This window comes from Scleropages formosus, unplaced genomic scaffold, assembly GCF_900964775.1.
Source record: "Scleropages formosus unplaced genomic scaffold, fSclFor1.1, whole genome shotgun sequence".
NCBI classification, from domain to species: domain Eukaryota; kingdom Metazoa; phylum Chordata; class Actinopteri; order Osteoglossiformes; family Osteoglossidae; genus Scleropages; species Scleropages formosus.
The window spans coordinates 76090-95205 of NW_021641048.1; the positions used below are offsets into that span (position 1 = coordinate 76090).

General features: G+C 41.3%; 1 protein-coding gene across 1 annotated transcript in view; it reads right to left on the bottom strand.

The window, feature by feature from the left end:
• Positions 1–19116, bottom strand: part of LOC114909791 (inactive dipeptidyl peptidase 10-like) — a 51700-nt gene that overhangs the window by 25437 nt on the left and 7147 nt on the right. Inside the window, exons 8-9 of the mRNA XM_029249594.1 lie at positions 3363–3474; positions 592–687 (exon numbers count right to left, since the gene is read on the bottom strand). Coding sequence (XP_029105427.1) covers positions 592–687; positions 3363–3474 — 208 coding nt within the window. The remainder of the gene's footprint in view (positions 1–591; positions 688–3362; positions 3475–19116) is intronic.

Below are 19116 nucleotides of genomic sequence, written 5' to 3' on the forward strand. Positions count from 1 at the left end.
CTCATGAATGCTCTCGGATATCAACGAACTGAAGTAACAAGAGTGAACCAAAAAATATGAGAGACTGACAAACTCATAGAGAAAATAATTGCTTTAAGTTATCGCTGCTACTGTATATGTGATTCTACAACCCTCTGAATCATGGGGTGTACTTAACTTTTCACACGTGGCTTTTGCATGTTGGCTTATTTTTTGTGGGATATGCTATGTGTTGCCACCTAAACTTAGATCTAATTTCAGGAGCTGCTCAGTGGGTTGGGGATTTGAGTTATGTTGTGTGGAGTGCATGTTTTCCCTCTGTTTGTACTCTGCACTCATGCATGGATGAAGGCACAGGCAAACTCATTCTCTTCCTCCTTTGCCTTGGATTATGTGGTAGTGGTTCCTGTGAGTCAGACCCAATCTGATGGCGCATCCACACATCCTGATATATAAAAGCACAGAATTGAAAAGGTACCTTTTTCCGCATGACTATACATTGCGTTTTAGCTGTAAGTTGAAATTCAGCTTGACTGCAGGAAAAATATATCTTTTGGCACCAAGTAACATTTTTATCATGACGATGAAATCTATTGCTGTTGGGGCACGTACCATTTATCCACTTGGCTTCAGGATCATGCACCTGAAAATCTCTTCGGAAGAGATCGTCCAGTGATAATGGAGATCCCAGAAATGTGGCTCCATTTTCTGAAAAATAAGTAAAGATATGTGCTTATCACAGACAGAAACACATTATCCACACAAATGGATCATGACACCTACATCTCTGGAAATAGCTGCAGAACTGGAAAGATGGTATGTGATTTCCTGCTGGAATGTAATAGTAAAGATCATAGTGGTACTCTAAGTAAGATAAAAATTGATAATGGTCAATCTAAATTCTAAAAAAAATACTCCAGAGTTAAACTGGACAAAATCTGGCACATACACCTGTTCAGAGTTTACATTTTTGCCCTGTTGTGTTCCTGGTAGGGAATCTGCAGACTGAGTCTGTGTGAGGTTTCTAGACCTGGATGAGCTCATGTGCACACTCTGTAACAGAAGGTTAGGAAGGTTGGCAGCTGCTTCCATTAGCTCCCACAGGTATGGAAGCTGCAGTATCTTATGGATTATCTCTACAAATTCATTTACAAGTTTGTAATTTGGTGAAACGGCGACTGTACAGCAGATGTTGTACAAGAGAAGCCATAGTGTGTGAGTGACAGAGAGAATGCGTTCCACTAATGTATAGATGAGACTCATTGTAAGTAGTTTATTGTGGCGCGCAGCCCTGTGGGTTTGGATGGAGCGAAGAAGGACGCAGAGGCAGCGTTCACAACAAACGATTAAATTTGAACACCAGCACCAGGAAAGCAAGGCTCTCGGTCCGAGAACCCCGTTTCCTCTAGGACCTGCGCCTACAGCCAGCCTTCCCAGCCTGCTTAGCACCCCCAGGCTCTCTCGACACCCTGGCAGACAATCACCCCATTCTTGTCCCTCGAAGTGCCCCCAGAGCCACAACACCCACACACTTTCAGAACTGCTTGTCCCATACGGGGTCGCAGGGAACCGGAGCCTACCCGGCAACACAGGGCGTAAGGCCGGAAGGGGAGGGGACACACCCAGGACGGGACGCCTGTCCGTTGCAAGGCACCCCAAGCGGGACTCAAACCCCAGACCCACAGGAGAGCAGGACCCAGTCCAACCCATTACACCACCGCACCCCAGTTGCAGAGCCACCTGTAACATTATTCCCCACAGTGCAACTATTTACATTACAAAGGTTTCCCTCCAAAAACAGTAACGCAGGGTCGTTACAGTATCTAGCAGTGTAAGTCACCTTGGTGAATAAGGTGTGTGGGCTGATAACAGTACACGGAGTTCATTAGAAGTCGCTTTAGAGAAAGTGTCTAAGTAAATAAAAATAAATATCGTCACACAAACTGAACAACTCCAGCAGTGTTTTGAACAGTAAAATTTGCACTGCATTTTATATCTGAAATTGCTATGGCAGTTTTTTGCTTTCAGGCACTACAGTATCAATTTTTCTGGAAAAGGTCTGCAAGGGTATTCTTTGAAAATCTTTGGAATAAAAACCAATTTAACTGACAACAAAATTGATCTTTCCACAGACATTTTTCAGTGAAAACATGCATGCCCTTAAATTATTTAAAGATACAGATAAGATGCTCAAGGCAACCTAAAAGGGTGATAAGGGTTGCTACGAGGAATTAGTTGACACAAAAAAGGCTTGGCACAGAAGAGAAGGCAGTCAACCCAGGACATGCCAAGGACAACTGAGAACAGAGGACCCAGGAAAAAATGCAAGAATTGAGTAAATTCGGACAGCGGCTTGGGACAGCAAGCAAAAAGGAAAGAGCAGCACGGGCAGTTGAGCAGCACTCTTAGCAAGAGTCTCAGGTTCCTGCAGAAGTCAGAGTGACCTAAGAAAAGAGGGAAAAAAAGGGCCAGAAAGCAGGAAGCCTTCTTTGGTCAGTTCAGGACAGTTTGGGTTTCCTAGATTTCTACTGGGGCAGAAACACAGTACACAGCTTGTTGTGCTCCAAAGAGGAAACTGGCAGCTACTTCAACAATGAGTGATCCTGAGAGATAGCAGGAGCTGAGGCAGTGCAGGGTCTTGACGGAACCACACACCTCGGAATTCACTGACTGCTTTGGAAGGAAGGAACCTACTTTTAAGGAGGTATGAGGAGGGGTGAGGAAGACAAGAGCTACCTCAGCTCCAGGTCCAACTGGAGCTGCCCTACAAGGTCTACAAGCCTTGACTAATGAAACGAAAGACTTGACAGACCTGAGAGTTTACAAAGAACCTCTAGTGACCTGTTGCTCTGCTATTTGATTAACCAAAACAACCTTCTCCCACAAAAAAAACAATCAAAAATCCACAGGCTGTGCTCCACTTTATCATCCCTGCTATGCCCTTCTTTTCCTCCATTTTCTCTCACTGTTGATAATTTTGCCTTGTTTTTCAGAGACACAAAGTCATCTCCATCTCAGACAACTTCTCGACTTCCACCTGCCTCAGCTATGCTGGATTTGCATCTGCCGTGTGAACAAAGGTAAATGTAATGTAATATAAAGGTGAGCGGAGGGGGACAGGGGATGCTTGCCACATGGGGTACTCAATGTCACCAAGGCGCATATTCTGAAATGAAATTTCTATGATTGTCAGGTGTTCCCCTTGATGTGAGTATGTGAGTATATAGCTTGTTCTCATCATTTTTCCCCACTGTGAACAAGAAATCTTTAGATTTTAAGTACAGTTTTTTTGTTACTTACACAATACGTATACGTCGTGTAACATCGCATCATTCTAAAAAAAGACGGCTCAGTGGGACAGTAATTTGACACACGTCCCTGACCTTTGGAAAGAAGGACAATGGCCAGGCCGATGAGTGACAGGACCACGATGATCACCAGCAGGGAGATGGCAATGCCCTTCCAGTTCCTTTCTGCACCACCATCACTGAGCTCCTGTGGACAGAACAGAAGCGGTGCAGCAGTCAGTGATATAATTGCATAGTTTCTTGGCATTTCTATTACACTCATACTTCTTTAGCATAACACTCATTTACATGTGTTTGACATTTTTCTCCAAAGCGACTTATAAACTTAAGCTACTTTACACTTATTACCCATTTATCAGAGGGGTAATTTTACTGGAGTAATTTAAAGTACTTTGCTCAAGGGTACTGCAGCCAGAGGTGAGATTCAAATGTGTAACTTCCGGGTCCAAAGGCAGCAGCGGTAACCACTACACTACCAGCTGCCCCTGATCACTGATAACTGATTTTGGTTATTGATAATATTGTTGCGGGTTTGACTATTGTTCCAGTGTTGTCAGTTGCACAGTTACAGTTCATGTTTTGTGCACATTAATTACTTATTTATCAAACATATGATCATTTTAATTTGGGACTTGCCATAGTAGGGTGTTCATTTTGTAAAGAAGGAGAAATTACTCACTTTGGTTGTGCCTTGAAATGCTGTTGTGTTACCTTTCCAGTGTGCTGTTAACGTGTAATACTGAAGATCAAAAATTAAAATCTGAATTCAGAGGTCGGGGGTTCGAATCCCCCTTCTGCTACCTACTACCCTTGAGCAGGTACTTTCCCTAAAATGCCCCAGTAAAAGGGACCAAGCTATATTAAGGGGTAAATATTTGTAGGTTGCTTAGAGGAGAAGCATCAGCTAAATGTAACTCCTGATGGTACCGAAACAACAAGCTCTGCCTCAGTAATGATGCATCTGTAATGTGCTTTGTTCTGAAATGCACTTTTCTTTACCTTGTGTTATTCATGGCTTTGGATAAAAGTGTCTGAGGAATTAATAAATGTAGACGTTGTGTGTGTGTGTGAGTGTGTGGGAATGCAAATATATAGGCATAAATAAAGCTAAAATATATCTGAATGGAAAAACATTTACAAAAATATATGCAAAAATAGTAAAAGGAAAATATAAAATTTAGATGAAAATCAATACCAACAGTATTATTACCTAAGATCAAAAGTTATTGTGGGGCTTGTTTGTTTAGATCTATCTGCATATACACAATATGCCATTTGTTGTTGCCTCTAGCAAAGTTCTACCAATGAATGTTTATTACATGCAAGCATTATAAATTATTGCAATTAAAAATTCCATTAATTTCTTTTCATTATTGGAAGATACAATTATAGTTGCTGTGGAAACAGAATTAATTTAATACTACACAAACACACACACACATACTGTCTGAAATTGCAGCAAGCCGGAGCCTAACCATGCAGCACAGGCTCAAGGCTGGAGGGGGAGGGGACACAGCCAGGACGAGACACCAGTCTGTCGCAAGGTACCCCCAAGTGGGACTCGAACCCCAGACCCACTGAGGAGTAGGACCCGGTCAAATCCAGTGCGCTACCCCCCCCATTTTACTATATATTAAAATAATAAATTGCCACTGTTGTTGAGGAAATGATCACTTGAATCATTTTTGCCAAAGCGGTGGTTCCGTCTATTTACCAAATGCCACTATATAAGTTGTGTTTGACTTGCCAAAGCATTCCCATGTATCTACTGTATTATACCAAGTACTGTATCTACAATACTATATCAAGTTCAATACTGTAGTTTTAGGCTACAAGACCATAAATGGATCTGCCCCCGTTACCTACATCCCAGGCACACTGCTACATTCCTCCACCTCTGGCCACTTGCTCATCCCACGTACAAGAGGTTCAAAACAAAAAACCGAAAGGTTCTCAGTGCTGCCTTTATTGCGGTGGAATTATTTCCCTCTATCTCTCAGAAGGGCTGAATCCATCAAAACATTGAATGAGGGGTTACCTAAAATACTTTAGTAACTTAATTTATCTGCTTAAAAAATGTTTTAAAAAAATCTACCCATCTATATGCAGGTATTAAGTGTCAGGTGTGCTAGTTTCATTTCTGCAAAGTTTTTTTTTCCCCCCAGATTTTATCCATAAGCAACTCACACACACACACACACACAACTACTTTAAAAGCAAAACATCACTGGTTGTAGCACAAGCTGACAAAGAGCCTGACTTCTTCTTATCAATAGTATTCCCAAAACGTCCTAATCAAACTGAGTCAAGGCTCTCTTCCTGGCAGTCAAGGTTTCCTTCACACGTGGAACATTTTTAAGTGAAGACTTGTTCTGATATTTCTAGAACTGTCTCGAGTGGTGTACTGTCTCACAGAACCGCAACACTGCACACCCAAGAAGCGAAATGTTAAAATTAAGGAAAACAGCAAATCAATAAAATGAATCAAAAGGAAAGAAAAGGACTGTCTATAGTAGAATAAATGTCAGGGTAAATGACAAAAGTGAAAACATGCCCTCAGCACTACTGTATTTCAACTGAAAACTGTACGTAAGATATAATGACATGCAATGAACAATATATGTACTAAAGCAAGTCATAGAATACATTGAAGAAGAACTTCAATGACAGATTCCATGAGGACAAGGCATATTAAGAGCCTGTATGTACCACGCTTCCCTTTGTAGAATGAATCGATCTCTTTTTTCTGCCTTTTCAGAAGTTTGTTATGTGGCCTATAAAACTAAAGACCAATGGGATCAATTACTGATTCTAAATTTTTATATCGCACAGTTACTACTATGTATTATGTCCAGTTAATGGAAATTCTACAGATATCTCATCCTTCCATCCATCCAAATTTCAATAACTGCTTGCCCTGAGGGAGGTCGCGGTGAGCTCCTCACACACACACACACTCACCCATTCACACACTCGAGGCAATTCAGAGTCATTGGTCCACCTGAACTGGATGTCTTTGGACTGTGGGAGGAAACAGGAGCACCCAGAAGAACTCAGTGCAGACAGAGAGAACATGCAAACTCCTCACAGCTATAATGAAATATGCAATGATAATATTGAATATGGACTAGCATTGTCTGCAAAATAATAAAGTGCTCTCTTGATTATTGTAAACAAATTCTCTTCTGAAAGGGAAGAGCCTTTCGAGTTCCATCTCCAGGGACTCCACTGTCTCGGCGATGTAGCTAAGGCACAGTGCAGCCCCTGCCAAGTCTTGAAAGCAGTTGAGCGATAAAAGTTCTCATCTCAGACAGCTGCACCAATTTTGCCCAGACTTCAAAAACACGCTGCATGGACACAACATAAAGCATCGCATCCAAAAAAATCTCAAATAAGTATCAATTTCATTCAATTTATTTGTATAGAGTACTTTTCTCATGCAGTGACACGGAGCACTTTAACACAGGCATCAGGCAAATAAAAACAAGATCCTGGATCCTTCTGTGGATTGTTTTAAACACATAAGTCTATAAAGATAGTGACTGACACACAGACACTTCAGCTTTGAAAAAGTGTGACAACAAATTCATCGTTAGAAACATGACCAGAAGTTCCCCTGTGGCTTCACCGACTGAATGCGGCTGCAGTGCGGCAGCATGAAAAGAAAAAAAAATACCCTCTGGCTATGTACATTCTAACAGTTACCCCAAATTGACAACATTCCTGATGTTTATTGTTATTTTGCAGCAGAAACAGAAAATGTTCCCATCAAATGTCTGAGTACCTGTATTTTCCACTTTTTGGTAAGCTGTGCACTCAACCTGATGAAATAAATCTTTAAATCTCTTACAGCATTTAAAGAAACAACATTGCCCCTTTTTAAAAAATTGCCTTTTAAATAATGCACAACATGATAAAAAATGGATCGGGGTACATTTTTGATAACCTTTCCCAACGTATCTTCGGATAACCCTAACCGGAACGAGATAAAGGATCGTACTGAGCCAGAGTCGGTTTTTAGAGGTATAATACATGACAGAGAGAGAGCTCAGGGACGGCTGGTAGTGTAGTGGTTACACCTGTTAGCTTGGGCCCCTCTGGTGGTAGGTTTGAATCTCACCTCTGGCTGTAGTACTCTTGAGAAAGGTACTTACCGTAAATGGTTCCAGTAAAATGACCCAGCTGTATAAATGGGTAATCAGCTTTTATTAGATTAACATTGTAAGTTGATTTGGAGATTTCCTCCTCTGGAAGTTGTTGCTCTGTGGCTGAGAAGCACATCCTTCAGAACTTGAGAAGTCAGCCCCAGGGGAAGTGGGGGTTTTATCTAATATACATATATACATATATATTAGATATAATATTATTATCATGATGACATGATTATTATTACAATTAATTACATATATTTATATACACATATTAAGGGGGTGTGGTGGCGCAGTGGGTTGGACTATGTCCTGCTCTCCGGTGGGTCTGGGGTTCGAGTCCCGCTTGGGGTGCCTTGCGACGGACTGGCGTCCCGTCCTGGGTGTGTCCCCTCCCCCTCTGGCCTTACACCCTGTGTTACCGGGTAGGCTCCGGTTCCCCGCGACCCCATATGGGACAAGCGGTTCAGAAAATGTGTGTGTGTGTGTGTGTGTGTGTGTGTATATACACACATATATATTTATATATATTAGACGGCTGTGTATTGCTCTTAAAATTTATTATCCTGGTATCCATAAAATTGCAAAAAAACATGTCCAAAAATGTATCAGGAACGAGGTGAAGTACTACACCCTACAATACTGTATAGCACACTGGGCAGCACAAAATGTTTTCTCATGTTGCAAACTTGCTAATAATTAATGAGAAAAAGCAGAAGACTGTATCTTGTAGTGGAATTAAAAAGAAAAGTGGTGTTTACCTTCTACAAATGAAATCGTGTGCCACGTAGAACGGGCAATTAGCACGGCAGGTGGTTCTTTTTTTTTTTTTGTTTTTTTTTTTTGCAGCTGCAGAAGAAATGGTTTTTTCCCCATAAGGTGAAATGAAATTAAGCTGAGAGTAAATGTTCAGGAATGAACATCTCCCACTCATGCCGGAGCAGTATATTTTAATTGCTTTACTGAGAGACTGAATGTCCTCTTGTCGGGATATTTTGAAAGACGTTCCCACACGCTTAGTAAATTTTTCAGACAATGTGTTTTGGAAGTCTTTTGTTTATTCACTTGGAGAAAATGTAGATGAAAGAGGCAACACAGACTTCACGATTAATTTATCATTAGAACCCTCAAACCACTGGGCGAGAGCTCTCAGTAGGAGATTTCCAAGAAGCTCACAGTTTAATTAGATTTTCTGAAGAAGCTCGACTAACTGTGCACCATAGAGACACATGATCTCCTCTTGATGTTGTTGACCAGTGACATCTGGAAACTCCTCATGTGAAACCATACCTGGGTATGTGCAGCGGCGATGTTTTCATTCTGAACAAATACAGACAGACACAGCAGGGATTGCGGAAAACTTAGTGAGCAGGACAAGTGTACTAAACATTCTGTAGCTCAAACCTACAGGAATAATTTAAAGAGAAAATGAAAGTGTCCCTGGAGTGCTAATCGTTACTCCTTCCTTCTTCTGACAGGGCTGTGTGATGTTTAGTTGGCCAGCTGGTAGTGCAGTGGTTCAAGATCTTGTCTTTGTACCCAAAGGTCACAGGTTTGATACCCATCTCTCACTGTAGTAGCCTTGAGGAAGGTACTTACCTTCAATTGCTGCAGTAAAAATTACCCACATGGGTAAATAATTGTGACCTTAACAATGTAAGTTGCTTTGGAGAAAAGTATCAGATTGTTTTTGAGTCAAAAACGGGTTAAAGTTGTATTTTGTAGGGTTGCAATGACTAACCAGGTGTTGTCATGTATGAAATGGCTCTGATGACAAGACTTAACCAGTCAAGTGGGAAACGAGCAGGAATAAGAGAATCTCATCTACATTTTCCCAAGCATGCAGAGAATTTTTACTTTGCTTTACTAAATAAGTGAACTGTAAAAACCCAAGAGACAAACAGAACAGATGAGGTGCTAAAAAGTTGAAACCATTTGAACTGTAACCATTTCAAAGTATAAAGTATGTCTCTAGAGAATTTGTAGTTTAATGCCCTTTTAAAAATTTTCTTTGGCATGCCACCAGATTATCTTAGCCTTTTTTTATTATTCTCTTTATTTAATGCTTGAACAATCCTGTATGAATCAAGAGACGCTCTAGTTGAAAGATTAATTTTCTGCTTGACACAGTTTATTGACACAATCTATTATTTTGTTTTCCCCCCACATTGTTGCTAAATAATTTAGATGCTGTGCAGTTCTTGTTATTAGTGAAGGAGATGGAGTATATCATTGTTGGCACAATAAAATGCCGATATAGAGAAGCCCTATTCATTAGACTGGAATATACAGTAAAGTACATTTTACTCCCTTGCATGGCGATCACTGTGAATTATTTCAACTTTCTTTTCCACTTTGGCTCCCGCTTTTGTTACTCTTTGAAGTTCCAGTAATTTCATGGAGGGCACTAATCACGTTCACGCCTGGCTCGCTTTTTTGCAACGATTGCTTCACACCTTGAAATAGTGCACAGTGCAGCCTCGGGTCATGACTTCGGCAGCTTCGTTGGGTATTGAGCCTTAGAAATTTGCTCGGGCCGCCAGGCCAAGCCTTGGTTTGTAACACACAACTTTCCTCACACACTTTCTGCTTTCAGTGTGCATGACAGTAAAAATTAAGGGCATACAACGAGAGGTGACTGAAACAGTGTTTTGCAAATGTAGCAATAGAGAAAAACATAATTCAAGTGATTAATAAAAAGTACACACACACACACACACACACACACACACATTTTCTGAACCGCTTGTCCCTTATACGGGGTCGCGGGGAACCGGAGCCTAACTCGGCAACTCAGGGCGTAAGGCTGGAGGGGGAGGGGACACACCCAGGACGGGACGCCAGTCCATCGCAAGGCACCCCAAGTGGGACTCGAACCCCAGACCCACCAGAGAGCAGGACCTGGTCCAACCCACTGCGCCACCATGCCCCCCTTAATAAAAAGTATAATGTGTTATTTAGTTTTTAAGGTATTCTGTAGCTAGTTACTGATGGCCAGTCCTCAGTGTTAGCTGTGAGAGTAGGACAACTGAACCAGGACCTACTTGGGCTCTTTACAACAGATCTTGTCTAGAACCCCTATCAGCATGTCAAGTCATCAGGTCATAAAGTCATCATGTCCTCAAGTCATGCCTCCCTCTGATTGCGTATTCTCTTGTTAATGATATGTTATTTCTGTAATTCTGAATTATTTCCACTCACCTTGTTTAACATTACAACCTTGTTCAGCGCTCTGTGCCACACTGGTGAGAAGAGTGCTCTATAAAATTAACACTGGTGAGAAGAGTGCTCTATAAAATTAAACTGGATTGAATTGAATTGAATGGGGGGGGGGGTTGTGGTGGTGCAGCGGATCTGGCCTGTGCCTGCTCTCTGGTGGGTCTGGGGTTCAAGTCTCACCTGGGGTGCCTTGTGACAGACTGGCATCCCATCCTGGGTGTGTCCCTGTGCCCTGAGTTGCCAGGTCAGGCTCCAGCTCACCACAACCCCACTTGGGACAAGCAGCTTCTGTGTGAATGTGAATTGCTGTTCTTTTTTCATTCTGCATGGAAATCACTCAGTTCAGAGCTTAGCATTAAGCCTGTTTGTTTAAAGGCCTGTATGTTAAATTCAGCTGTACATTCATGTTTTATCTCTTTCTGAAACTGTTTGTGCCAATAATTATAATAAAAGCAACAGGATATAATACAAAGTATATTATACTGAACAGTGATAAAGCAGCGCTTGGCTTTCATGCACAGTACAGCTCCTATTCTGCTTTGTGATCGATCTATCAATCTATCTATATGTTCATCTTCTTGTTTGTTTCTTTCTTTCTTTAAGCTGATGTTTTTGTCCAAAGCAAGATACAACGATTTTCCTAGAATTCAGGGTAAGACCTTACTCAAGGGTACAGCAACAGGCAGTGGAATTCAAACCCGGGGCTTTTGAAACTACAAAACTGCAATGCTATGACTGCAAACCCTACGCTACTTGCAGATTATTTTCATTCAGCAACGTGCTTTATGCAGAAGAGTTGTTTTGTCTAATGAACTGTTTGTAGTGTACTGTGAAGAAGTGCTATAGGCGTTAACCGAGTTGTAATGTCTCTCCCAAGAAAGGCTTAACGTCTTTGTAGATAATGGCTACGCTTCTAGCCTCTGCTGGCAGTCTTCACTAAACAAATACAAATGAAAACAGCTTTATTGCACAAGCAAGGCAAGGAGAGGAATAACTAATGGTGCCAGACCCATTCCATGCTTATTGTGTTTTACTCTGAACTATAATAACTGCTCAGTGATGGAGCTCATGTGGCCTGAAAGAGAGATGCTCCTTTAACTTCTGGCTCTGCTCCTGAAACCCACAATATTTGCCGCCCCCCACATATTGACATTATCAGACCACTTCTGAAACACTACAGCTGTGTCCCAGCTCAAATCCACTGGAAAGTATCAGACCTGCTCAATGACAAGTAATTGACCCAAAGAAGGAGCTGAAGAAATGAAGTCATGTCCTGGTTCGCACCCCGAGGTTCTTGCTAGGGACATGACAGCAAGTTACTTTGGAGAAGAGCACCAGTTAAATGAAGAACATTCAAGTAAATGTCAAGTGTTCTGGGATGGTAACATACTCTAGTAAGTGGTGTGAGGCTCCCATCTGGTGGCTAAACTGTGGCATAAAACGGATGGAACAAGCAACTGTTTCCCATTTAATGTGTTCTGTAAGTTAAAAAGCAGGAGGCTATCATCTGATAAGAGCACCATATTAATTACTGTCACAAATACAGTAGAATACAGTAATCATTGTTAAAAGAAAAAAAAAAAAACATGCTTATGTTTCACAATGGGCAGAGTCAGTGAATCAAATGGAGAAAGTAGGAGTACCACCCTCCATGAGCAGGTAGGAGTTCCTATAATGCTTTCATTGATGACAGTTATGATGCGTCATAAAATGTGTTGTTTAACATAAAGTGCATTAATTTGAGTGCTAGAGAGCTCAGCAATGAGGAGATCACAGTATAATAATGGAAAGCAATTGCCCCCCAGCAGGGTCAGCGCATGGCTTTGAGAGCCCCGTGTGGCAGAGCTCTTCCACACATATCACCGGACATGATGACATATTTCAGAGCACCCGATGTGGACAATATCAGGCAGTGTAACAAACCGTCATGAATAAAAAGATCTGTGGATAACTTGACTACCTGGAGGCTTTGAAGATCACATTTCAGTAGTGTAATTTACGTTTTTGCTGCAGTCACACAGTAATAATAGACTAATAATAGGCTGAGATAAACCAGTCTTGGTCTGAGAAATTATATTAATGAACTCAGAGTTTTGCCTTTCTTCATTTTCTGCTTCTCCAGACAAAGAAATGAGTCTTTCCTGGACGGTCATTGCATACGACATCTTCCATCAATTGAGATACGCCTGAGGATCAGCAATCCATTATAGCTGTATGTTTAGATGTTACCTAATTTCAACAGCAGATTTCATTAACATACGCACTTGTATTATTGATGTTTTCAGATCAGAGCACCATTAAAGAATACACTATTTCCATTTTAAGGCAGGGGGATGTGGTAGCGCAGCAGGTTTTGCCTGTGCCTGCTTTCTGATGGGTCTGGGGTTCCAGTCCTGCTTAGGGTGCCTTGTGACAGACTGGCATCCTATCCTGGGTGTGTCCCAGCCTGTATTGTTGGTTTAGGCTCCGGCTCACTGCAACCCTGCTTGGGACAAGTGGCTTCGGACAATGTGTGTGTGCAGTGTAACAGTATCAGTGCACATTCCTAATAGCCTCGTTTTAGCACTGCCACATATTGTATGCACTATTAATATTGCAATATAGCGACCTTATTTATGTTTGTGTTCATAAATACATATACAGTATATGGATACAGCAGGAGACATGACAGAATCATAGCCAAGCATGGAAAGAAGAGCATGTTCAGAACGGCAGTATTCCCTGCACACACAAACGTGTACCAAGTCGACTCCAACAGAAGCGTCACACACTGCCCCAGGAATACAACGCATGATTGCATTGTATCCTCTTGCAAACACGAACACGTCCATTTACTGCTTGTGTTCCCACTAATCTGATAATAGTACAAATTAAAAGCTGTTTGTTTGTTTGTTTGTTTAGCTACCCAACCATGAATAAACTTGTCAGATGTAATTCATCTGCAAATGCATATAAACATATTTAGCAACTTTAGTGCTAAATTATATTTTCTCCTTTAACAGATAAATAACAATCAAATTACCACAGCATTTATTTATTAAAAAAAAAAGTTGATGTCACAGCTATGCTTGGCTCAAACTTGGATTTCTGTTTCATTCACCACTTCATTTGATGAGAAGTGAACAATAAATGATGAGTAGAGCACAGCCGTCACACAAACTATAGGCCCTCATAGCAGAGTCAGTGGTGTCAGAGAGATCTGTGAGGGTCCTCCTGCATATTCCGTGCTGGACGAGACCTACCTGTGTGTACTGTACCTTAACTGAACTGATCAGCATCAAGCAACGATATTAGATAAAACTGCAAATTGACGTCTTTTTTTAATTCTAAAATTCCTGGGGGGGGGGGGGGGGGGGGGGGGGTTGGTTTAGCCACTGCCACTTGAACCCCCAGAGTTTTTTTCTCCCTTGGGAGTTTTTTTTTCGTTTTTTTGGTGTTCCGTCCTTCCTCATTATTTAAATGCATCTGATTAATTAAATTCCACTGTCTGAAAATCCGGGGCGCAGTGGTGCAGTGGGTTTGGCTGAGTCCTGCTCTCTGGCGGGTCTGGGGTTCGAGTCCCGCTTGGGGTGCCTTGTGACAGACTGACGTCCCGTCCTGGGCGTGTCCCCTCCCCCTCCGGCCTTACGCCCTGAGTTGCTGGGTAGGCTCTGGTTCCCCGCGACCCCGTATGGGACAAGCGGTTCAGAAGATGTGTGTGTGTGTCTGAAAATCCCAAGCCCAGCAGAAGCCATATCCACACCAGTGGAGGAAAGGGACATCTAGTAACATAGTGATTAAGGCTTCTGCCTTTGGACCCAGAGGTTGCATGTTTGCTCTCCACCTCTAGCGCTAGTGCCCTTGAGCAAAATACTTACCCTAAAATTGCTCCAGTAAAATTACTCCGCTGTATAAATGAGTAAATAACTCTAAGTAGATTAACCTTGTAAGTTGCTTTAGAGAGAAGTGTCAGCTAAATGAGTAAGTGCAATGATATATTTACTTTTATTACAGCTGTAAAACTTGCCACAGCTTACTTGCAGCTTTTATAATAGAGTTATTGTAGTAATTTAATGTGTAGCCAACCTTTTATTTGTATTATGCCTCTGATCCTTTCTTCAGCACTTTGTGTTAGTGTGTGAGAAGATCACTCTATGAAAATAAACTGAGCTAAATTTGAAGCAACATTAGAATGAAGTGCACTTGAAGACTTTTTAAAAATCCTCCTATTAAGTATATTGTTCCAATGTTCCTCCTGCAGCACAGGAGAACGAAACAGTGGATGAGAAAAATGAGAGCACGTTGGAGTGTAACAGGTGTGTTGGGCTGCCAGCTAACAGTTTATTCTTTCAGAAAAGGTGGTTGATAAATAAATTGACAATGAAAAATAAACTCAAAACTTTGTATCTTCAAAAGTTTGAAACTTTACTGTTGCAAACATGAGGACCCAGTGTACTTATTCCATTTTTCTTGATTAATGCTCAGATCATCCATGACTCATTATGGAACCTTGTCAATGTCATTTTTGAAGAGACTTTATTAGACTTTATGACCTAGATTTTATGTCACAGTCTATGTAGATATATGCTGATACTGAAGCTGTTTTACACTGCTTGCAAATCATCCTCACAAAAGTATTTTTTAATGAAGCAATTTGGTTTTTATTAAAAGTGTGGTGCAAATGTACCATTCCTACAATTGTGTGGATATGGCTTTTCTGTGGAGCTCAGGATTTTCAGCCAGTGGAATTTAATTCAAGTCATATGGGAAGATTACCAGTTATATAAAGCCCAAACCCAAAAAAAAAAAAAAAAAACCCCGCTGCACTGAGGATAATGCGGTGAAGAAGATGCACAAGAAGATTAGCTGTGAGAAGATTAACTGAGCCTGGGTGGGAATGAGATACACAGCCTTTGTGGCACTGAATGACTCTTTCTGACAGAATCACTGCTTTCCCTCAGCGACATGTGTCTGTGCTTCCGCTTGCTCCATGAAGACTAATGCAAGGTCAATGCTTTTTACATTTTGCTCAGCTTTTACCTCATCAAAAAGGTCATGTATAAGATGGTAAATGTGTCCCGCAGTTAAAAGAACAAATTGCCATTCTATTGCACAACTACAACCTTGTATGAAAACAGTCCATTCATTGGCACATTCTTAAAACTCAGTGGCGCTGTTACAGAATGACGGTCTTCCATTTTCTGTTGGCTGAATCCATTGCAACTCACACACACATACACACACACACACACACACATTGACTGAAACCGCTTGTCCCAAGCAGGGTCGCGGCAAGCCAGAGCCTAACCCGGCAACACAGGGCGCAAGGCTGGAGGGGAAGGGGACAAACTCCATAGAAACTGAATCTTTTAAATTCCAATTCGTGGCTGTAACATATATCACCGAATCAAGCTATCATACAGTATCACCAAAACAAACTGTATCATATATCAAAAACAAGAAACAGTAAAACTGGAGGGTCTAGGGTGCCCTGCGACGGACTGACGTCCCATCCTGGGTGTGTCCCCTCCCCCACCAGCTGTGTGCCCTGTGTTGCCAGGTTAGGCTCCAGTTCACCGCAACCCCACTCAGGACAAGCAGTTTTAGACAGTGTGTGTGTGTATGCGTGTGTGCGCATCTGTATATATATATATATATATTTATCTAGAACATATGTAGAAAAATCGTTTATCTTTTTATATTTTCACACATTTACATTTATTCACTTAGCAGATGCTTTTCTCCAAAGCTACTTACAATGGATTCTATATGGTGTTACTAGCCCACACACCTTATTCACAGAGGTGATTTACACTGCTAGATACACTACTTACAACAGGTCACTCATCCATACATCAGTGAAACACACTCTCTCTGTGTCACTCACGCACCATGGGGGAACCTGAATAGCATGTCTTTTAAGTGTGGGAGGAAACTGGAGCACCCAGAGGAAACCTACATAGACATGGGGAGAACATGCAAACTCCACACAGACTGAGCAGGGATCAAACCCACGTTCTCTCACACCTCCCAGGCACTGTGAGGCAACAGTACTACTCACTGTGCCACCGTGCAGCCTGGCATAAGATTTTCATGCTGTGTTTTGTGCTGGTGCAATTGTGCTGTAGTTGTCACCTCTATCAGGGATCAGGAGGGGTCGAGGAATATTCTTTTGACAGTGAAGTCATCAGTCTTTGGTCAAAAGGACCACCTTGTTTGCTCTTACTGGAGAATCACTAACAATGTGCCTATCACAAAATTCTAATTTCTCCACATACATTGACCAAGGGGTTCAGGGTGAAAAGGTAACAATTCTTCACAAGTATGATCATGCAGCATGTTTACATGATCCTAAGAACGTGAAAGAATTAAAAGACACATCTGCTGTAAAGAAAGTCAGAGGGACTCGACTACTGAAATCAAAGTTGCCGAAAGAATGAAAGTGATGTTCATGTTCATTTGCTGGGTCAGCAGGCTGCTGGGATGGGTCAGGGCTGTTGCAGTCTGAAAGTGCCCGGCCCGTGTCCCCAGCCTGGCTGTAGTAGTCTTGAACAAGGTAATTATTCCGAATTTCTCCAGTAAGGATATATAAAGATATAAGAAATGGTCAAACTAAATGAGATATGGAAAAGGACAGAACCTTCCAATGAACCCAGCAGGGCTTAAGTGCAGGCACACTGAAATTCAATAATGATGCCCTCATAGTCAGTAGGACTGTGGCTGCACATGACGGAAGTTCAGTTTCCATCTGTTCAAACTCTGTTTTCCAGTGACTTCTACATCCTTCCTCCAAACAAACTTCAGGAACGAAACACGAGCTCAAAAGTCAACATAACACAAATCCCTCTTAAAGCTTTCTCTTTTCGGCTCCCTTTTAAAAGCTTCTGTGTGCTCCCTAGAGAGCAAGTCACAAAAATATACTGGGAAATGAAATTAGGCCAAGGTGTTGCTGGAAAGCATCTGCCTCTTCCATTTTGTTTAGCTGGTTCGGCTATGAGCTTGGCAGGCTCCTTCACACCCTGCACCTTCCCATGTGCAGTCATACTGCCACTGGCACACGCAGGATACCACAAACATAACCTGTGTCTGGGGAAATGTCTAAGTGAAATTTATCCATGCTATTTGTGCCGCTACTAGTTAAACTGTGCAACAGCAGGCAGTATAGAGCTTAAGGAAATGTACTTATTTGAAGATTGCTGTTCTTTCAAATAAGGGCTGAACTCATCTACCAGCATCTGGTTGTTAAGAACATAGAAGTTGTGATGGTGCATCTGTCCTCTTCATCATAAGAAATGTACAGACATCAAAACATCAAAGTAAAAAAGAATTACACGCTCATTAATTCCCTATAAATCCTTCACAAAATAAAACCACATTAATTACTGAAAATTAAAGGAGCATAACAACCTGCAATGTGTGTAGTTGATGATTTTAGAATCATCTCAGGTCCATATCAGAATTTAATAAACCCACTTTTTTGTACATATATCATTCTCTTATCCAAGTCATATAATCCCAGTTATTTTACAAGATTTAAAAAACAAATCAAAACACAAGCACAAAACCACCTGCCTGCCATGCCCCAGGTTTAATATCTTAACTTCATTACTTCCTTCCTTGCACAGCTATTGGACCTTTATGATGAGCTGCTGTAACACTATTTTACATCACTGGATTACAAGTTGGATATAATGACAATTACTTACTTAAAGTAATAACACAGGAGTTAAAAAGTACTTTTCAGTGTTTTACCTGCTGCTCACTTTTGTTATTCACATTTAATACCCTGATGTATGCTGCTTGTAGTTCTTGTTCGCACATTATATACACAGTGTGGAAGTTATTAGGAAAAAACTGATGGAGGATGCCTAGAAAAAGAGAGTTCCATCCAATTAAATAAAACGTGTAAAATGATTTTAACTGTACTTCACTTCAAGCTGGTAATTCAGAAGGACAAGAAAATGAAAGTGTTTCAGACAGTGATTGATGTGTTTTTATGTTGGGTGTGGTTCAGGTTTTTTAGAAAAGTGTTGTCAGTGAAACTTGTCAAACTGCACATGTAAGAAATGGACATTACTGTCAGAGGTAGAAATGCAAGCTGACCGAGGAAAAGATTTCTATAAATGTATTGCAAAACAAAACTAAGTTCCCCCAGTGCCATCTCCTCTCTGTAACCTGTGTATCATGAGGTGTTTTGGCTTTACAAGCATAAGTGTATTTTCACTGAGATGTACATCGCTTTGGAGAAAAGCATCTGGTAAATGAATAAATGTAAATGTAAGTTGACAGGCTCCACCTCAGTTGAGTATCAAATCAGCAGCAATGACGATGCTGCCCCCCATCCCCCTTCTAAACAATGCTAAAAGTATCTCACCACATAGACTTTGTTCTGTTTTGTGCACCAAAGTGAAGTGCTTCATTTCTCAACCTGACAACAGGAATTTTAATCTTACATCCCCTGTCTTTCCATGTCCCAATAAAAC